This window comes from Pygocentrus nattereri, chromosome 18, assembly GCF_015220715.1.
Source record: "Pygocentrus nattereri isolate fPygNat1 chromosome 18, fPygNat1.pri, whole genome shotgun sequence".
In the NCBI taxonomy this organism is placed as follows: domain Eukaryota; kingdom Metazoa; phylum Chordata; class Actinopteri; order Characiformes; family Serrasalmidae; genus Pygocentrus; species Pygocentrus nattereri.
The window spans coordinates 20902668-20909808 of NC_051228.1; the positions used below are offsets into that span (position 1 = coordinate 20902668).

At 37.5% G+C, this 7141-nt stretch overlaps 1 protein-coding gene across 1 annotated transcript; it reads left to right on the forward strand.

The window, feature by feature from the left end:
• Positions 1-434: 434 nt before the first annotated feature.
• Positions 435-4836, forward strand: ccl19b (chemokine (C-C motif) ligand 19b). Its single transcript, XM_017697226.2, has 4 exons — positions 435-589; positions 2164-2275; positions 4177-4286; positions 4379-4836. Exons 1-4 carry the CDS (start codon positions 508-510, stop codon positions 4390-4392), a joined length of 318 nt encoding a protein of 105 aa, XP_017552715.2. The 5' UTR covers positions 435-507; the 3' UTR covers positions 4393-4836.
• The last annotated feature ends 2305 nt before the right edge of the window (positions 4837-7141 follow it).

A 7141-nucleotide genomic window follows, 5' to 3' on the forward strand; every position in this document is an offset into this window, starting at 1 on the left:
TATACATTTTATGGCTGTGGTCCTAGTCCTAGTGTATTTTTTTCATGTGTGAATCAAACATTTATTTCACTCTTTTCTTGCTTTTGCAGATGGATCATCATTAATCTCAATCATTTAAAAGTTCTATCCAGTCATTCAGTGCTTAAGAAACTGATGACAGTCAATCCCATTCAAACCTAAAAGGTGAAATTCCCATGAGGGTGGCCACAGTGCACTGACTGTAAGAGATCTTTCTTGTACAAAGACTTTTTTTCTCATGAGAAGTTTTGACATTGACGAGAACATTGCAAAATCACATGGAAGGTGCTGCAGCTTTACTTTGTGTTGTAATGAATGGGACACTTGGCAGGCAGTTCTGCTCTGTTTAAAAAAAAAAAAAGCGGGTGAAAGGGCCGAGTCTTCCAGGAAAAAGGCTGTGTGAAAGTGAAAGTTAAACTGCAGGGATATATAGATGCCGCTCTCAGTGGAGTCTGCACACGAGGAGGAACGCGGACACACTGAGGCAGGATGGTCAATAACAGCAAGATGGCACATACAACTGCTTTACTGCTGCTGCTCTTGGTCTTTTGCGGCTGGTGCTACGCAGGAGGTGAGACATACTGTTGTTATTTTAAAATCAGACACTGATGTCAGATATTATATTACATATCATATTAATGAATATATACACCAGTGAGGCATAACTTTATGACAAACTCCTTGTTTTGAAATACTGTGGGCACTCACTGTCCACTCTATTAGACACTCGTACTTTGACAGTCCACCTCGTAGATGTAAAGTCAGAGACGGTAGCTCATCTGCTGCTGCACAGTTTGTGTTGGTCATCCTCTAGTCCTTTATCAGTGGTCACAGGATGCTGCCCACATGACGCTGTTCGCTGGATATTTTTGGTTGGTGGACTATTCTCAGTCCAGCAGTGACACTGAGGTGTTTAAAAACTCCAGCAGCACTGCTGTGTCTGATCCACTCAGTCCAGTGCAACACACACTATCACACCACCACATCAGTGTACTGCAGTGCTAAGAATGATCCACCACCCAAATAATACCTACTCTCTCTCTCTCTCTCTCTCTATATATATATATATATATATATAATTAGGGCTGTCAAATGATTAAAAAATTAATCGTGATTAATCTCAGAATTTCGTATAGTTAATTGCGATTAATCACATTTTTTCAAAATAATTTTAAAATCAAATTTTAAAAAATCTGTGTAACTGTTATAGTAAATAAGGATTTTAAGTGAAATGTTACAATTCAAATGATGAACACATTTTATGCTAAATGTACTTATGTCCAAAACTGCTGGGACAAAAGAAAACTGTAAGGGAATTTTATTCACTTACAAACTAGGCAGTAATACTGAACCTACAAAACACAACATTGGATTTGTAATAGATTAGGGAGCTGTAGTCTCAAATATAAGACATGTACTCACATACTACGGTATCTCAGTTCAGATGAGTAACAAAAGAAAATAAAAACTGAATAAAACTAATTGTGCTGAAGTTGTATTCACTCACAGCCTATAGGACTTCATAGTACTGCTCAAGCAAAAATAAATTACACAAAGTTGGACTTCATTAAAGACATGTAGTGTCATAACACAGAGCTACAGCACTGTAAACAGCATGTAAACGTAGCTAGTGAGTAGACGCCAACTGGAAACTCATCTCACACCGACTGGACTTCACGTGATGTTCGCTGACATGGTAACGTTCACTCTAAGAGCTACTCCACGCAGGCGTGTCATTTTGCATCGGATTACTTGTAGCGAGCATGTAAACGATTTTCATCAGACTGTTGAACAGAGTGAGAATAAACACCTCAGTCTGAGTCTGGAATCCGATTGTTTTCAGTCGGATTGGCAAAAATCTTTGCATGTAAACACAGAAACTTACTCCTCTACTCTTAATGAGAGACGCCGCGCATGGTCAAGTCTCAACATGAGCTATCGATGACTCGCAGGGCCAAATAGAATTTGTGTTAATGGCAATATTTTTTTTTATTGTTAAATTGAGATTGCATTAATGTGTTATTAAAGCGTTAACTTCAACAGCTCTAATATATATATACACACACACACACACACACACTAGCATTCAAGTATGTATTTATGTATGTATGTATCTGACATGCACTGTTTATTTGTCTGCTACAGCTGAAGGAGAAGACTGCTGTTTGTCCACTCTGGACAAAACCATCCCACACAGACTGGTGAAGTCTTTCTACTTGCAGACAGCAGACATGGGCTGCAGAGTTCTAGCCACAGTGTGAGTTATATTACACATATCATACACCATCAGCATCACTACTATATATTATATACACTGCAACACATATATCTTGTTTATGTATGATTACACAAAATATATATTAAGGTTTTTGTTAGGATGGATACTATAAGCTTATTCAGCCTATTTCTAAACATTTTTATTTGTATAACCCAGTGTTATCAAGTGATCTTGTTAGCTGAGCCTTGACTATTACAGTTAGGCCTTCAGTTTGGGCCCTAAATGTTGAAACCCAAGAAAAAAAAACACCTCTTTAATAATGCTTTTTGCTAGCACCCCTATGGGATGTCTAGTAGTATGTTAGTGCTAATCTACAACCCCAATTCCAATGAAGTTGGGACGTTGTGTAAAACATAAATAAAAACAGAATACGATAATTTGCAGAAACCTATATACAACTGAATACACCACAAAGACAAGATATTTAATGTTCAAATGGATAAACTTTATTGATTTTTGCAAATATTCACTCATTTTGAAGTCAGTCCATCTCAGATGAGCTCGGGCCCAGAGAAGCCAGCAGTGTTTCTGGGTGTTGTTGATATATGGCTTTCGCTTTGCATGGCAGAGTTTTAACTTGCACTTGTAGATGGAGCAACGAACTGTGTTCACTCACAATGGTTTTCTGAAGTGTTCCTGAGCCCATGTGGGAATATCCGTTACAGAATGATGTCGGCTTTTAATGCAGTGCCGCCTGAGGGATCAAAGGTCACAGGCATTCAATGTTGGTTTTCTGTCTTGCCGCTTACTTGCAGAGATTTCTCCAGATTCTCTGAATCTTTTGATGATATTATGGACTGTAGATGATGAAATCCCTAAATTCCTTTCAATTGCACATTGAGAAACGTTATTCTTAAACTGTTGGACTATTTGCTCACGCAGTTGTTCACAAAGTGGTGAACCTTGCTCCATCCTTGCTTGTGAACGACTGAGCCTTTCAGGGATGCTTCCTTTACACCCAGTCATGACACTCACCTGTTTCCAATTAACCTGTTCACCTGTGGAATGTTCCAAACAGGTGTTTTTTGAGCATTCCTCAACTTTCCCAGTCTTTTGTTGCCCTTGTCCCAACTTCTTTGGAACGTGTTGCAGGCAAATGAGTGAATATTTGCAAAAAAACAATTTATCCGTTTGAACATTAAATATCTTGTCTTTGTAGTGTATTCAATTGAACGTATGTTGAAAAGGATTTGCAAATCATCATATTCTGTTTTTATTAATGTTTTACACAACGTCCCAACTTCATTGGAATTGGGGTTGTAATAAGGACAGTTCTAGATTGTAACAGATATTATGAGGAATTTTATCTTGTATGTTACAGTTTTACTATGACTCTTTTGACACCTCACTGAAACTTGGTTAGGCCACAGCTCGTATTCACAGTCAGTGATGCATTCAGAACTTCCAGAAAGCCTACAGTAATGTTCTGTCTCATGAAATTGCCTCCACCCACTGGAAATCAAAATGCGTTTGGTTCAGTCCTCCGTCACTTCATAATCATGTTGGGAATCTAATGTGTGAGGCCTTCAGTTCAGCTTCTGAAGTCCTGACCAGTGGGAGAGCGCTCTTGGCTGAATCTGTCTAGATCCAAAGGACAACAAAATCCAGTTGGCACAGTTTTCAATTAGGTGTTCTAAGCATTTTCTGAACAAAATACGCAGATGTAGTAAGATTATTTCACTTGATGTCATGATAAAAAATGTCTAGAATAGATTGAATAATCTTGTAATGGGAAATACTGTTTCATTTAAGATTTTTCAATTTGCAAATCTAGCATTTTTTTGGTGTTCATATTATACACGATCATCATGAGGCTGATTTGTAAGAGTTATAAATCGTGTGCATGGTGAAAGTTTCTAAAAATATCTTATTATTTACAGGTTTGTCACGAGAAAGGACAAAAAACTCTGTGCACCTCTTCCGACAAAAAGTGTCTGGGTTAGAACCCTGACTGATAGGCTTAAGAAAAAAACCCAAAGGAAATCCAAAGGCGAGTCCCTACATTTCCTCCAAATCTGAATTGATTATTTCCTGCATCCTTCATAATGCGTTCTTACAAACTGGCCTCTCTAATATGTGCAGGTAAGAAGCAGTAGAGGACCATTTCCGACCTAAAGATGGAGAAATGCAGGTCCAGTGTCAGCATGACCCTCAAGTCCACTCTGACCCGCTGATCCTAGGACACCTGCCTGTGGGCTCTCACACTGCTGCCGGGTGGTCTCTGGATTAAAGCCCAAAACTAAAATCACAGCCAAGGGAGCAAACTCTTATTCAATATAATTAAGATTATAATTAAGTATTATTTATATGCGTATCCCAGCCAATCACCAACAACACAGCTAAAGCTATGAACATTTGTTTATCTTTGATAGACCAGAAGATGGACACTGTCAGTGGCTGTTTTTTTACTAGTCCTGTTTGGCACAAGTGTATATCACATGAAGCTATCTATATGTAGGCATAAGTATGTATTTTATTATTAATGTAAATACAGGTTTCTACTGTGCAGTTGTGCAAATAAAGTTTTTTTATTGCATTAACAGTGAATTTATTCTTGTATTTATATTGTAACAATGTTTCCTTAAAGACCCTCTTCACCCTTTTTCATTGATTTCTTCTATTATATTTAAGTGTTATCTCGCAGAAGTTTCAGTTTTTGACATAATTTGAAAAGGTCTGTTCTCCTTCACATTGGGTGTAGATTTCATGATGAATGAATCAAAAGAAACGGCCCAAAATGACTTGGAAAAAATTCTGGTTCCATTGGCTTACATTAAAAATAAAGATGGTTCTTTCCTTCTCCTGTAAAGTTACCATTTTGGAGATATGAAGTTTAGTTCCAAAAGCAGTGCTATGTAGTTTTCACCAGAGTTTGCAATATGTATGCATCAGCTACTTGCGTTCCCCTCCCTCACATAAAGTGACTGACTCCTGCTGCTCCAATTCCCAGAAGAAACTCCCAGCAAGTGGCGTATTTAAGCTTTTTAAACTTTTAAAACTGCTTATTGAAGGTTTATTACACCGTCCTACTTGCATAAGCCACCTGTAGCAGGATCCTAATATGACCAATTAACTTCATTTACAAGAGCAGCCTACCTTAACAGTAAAAATAAGCTGATATGTGCTCTTAAAAAGTTCTTCAAGGCTTCTTTAGTAAAGATAGTGGTTCTACACAGAACCATGAGCACTCAAAGATCCCTTTGCATGATGAAAGGGTTTATATATATATATATATATATATATATATATATATATATATATATATATATATATATATATATATATATATATATGTGTGTGTGTGTGTGTATATATATGATGGTTCTTCAGCCATACAAGTATTACAGATTACAACAATGTGCAAGAGCATTATTACTGGGAAAAAAGATACTAGATTATGAAAGATGTATTATACAGCACTGGAGAAATCATATAACTTCTCATAATGCTACTACAGCTCCCCTCAAACTCTCTCTTTGGCGTGAAACACAAAAACTCACTGATTGAGCTTTAACAGTCTATTGATACCCACAACTACTCCATAGCAGGCCTTCTGAATCACATTAGACTGAGACTCTCTGACTCTTCAATGTTTAGAGCCAGCTGACGGATAAAAAGCGGGGGAGCTCATATCAAACGTTTGACAAAAAAGATGTTGCAAAGTGTTTTTAGATACTAGGGCTACTTGTCAGAAGAAAGAGCAGATGCAGAATGAGCCTGCTGTGTGCCAAACTCGCCCACCGGGGGCAGATCTGTTATGGAATTGAGCCCCCTGCTGGTATAATGAGAAAATAGATGGAAAACCATACATAGATGATAAAATGATGTAAATATGTAAATAACATCTTGCGAATGACTTTATACTGAAAACGATACAGTGTATCTAAACTATGAGGTGCTAGTTTGGATAATTAGTGTAGTAATCAAAAGTGTTGTATGCAACTTATGCCATATGTTGTTTTCAGGAGACCCTGGGCTACTCGGATACGCCATTATTTGAAATGGAAATTTGAGATCTTCATGAATTTGGCTAATTTTTTGTCAAACATTTTGTTTATAGAGATTTTGAAAACAAGTTGCGCCTCCGATACCTTTTCAGAAGTTGTGATTCATGGTGATTCATTCTATTGGTCATTGCAAGCAAAAACAACTATCATAAGGGAGTCATGTTTTTTGTTGATTTTCTGTCCTCTTGGTTTCATGCTGAGTGCTAAAACTGTGAAACACAGCAAGACAGGCTTTATTTTAATTACAAATAGAGCTGCATATTTCATATCAGATATTTTTAATACTCAAAATAAATGTAAAGTAAAAGACAGCTAACTATGATTCATTTTGTGACAAGATTTGTCATGTTTATTGTTATTTATCTGTCAAAATGTGTTTTAGGGCCTGTTTGTGTGATTTGGATGGAAGGTTTTAAGTGCACTCACTGTGGTGGATTTGGAACACTGCCCTCTATCACATCTTTCTCCACCCAGTGTGTAGCCTAATTGTTCCGGGAGTGACTGCATTTTGAATCGTTTTTACATGTATTTAGCTGTAAATTTCTGATTATCAGCACTAAACTCAGAGTCTGAGTCAATCAGAAGATTTGAGACACGGGGAGTAGTTACATGTGCTGTGGGGATTTAAATGGGGGTTGAAATTACTATGAAGTTGCAAGGAATTTATGTTGCATGCAAATCACAGCATGCAACGAGCTGCTTGAAAGTTTCACCATGTAAAGCCAGCCTGAAAGTACACCACTGCGACACCAGTGGAATAATCTTTAACAAACTGCTTTGGGGGAACTTGAAGGCGACAAACACGCTGACTGCAAGCAAATTGGCATGGCTGTAAAAT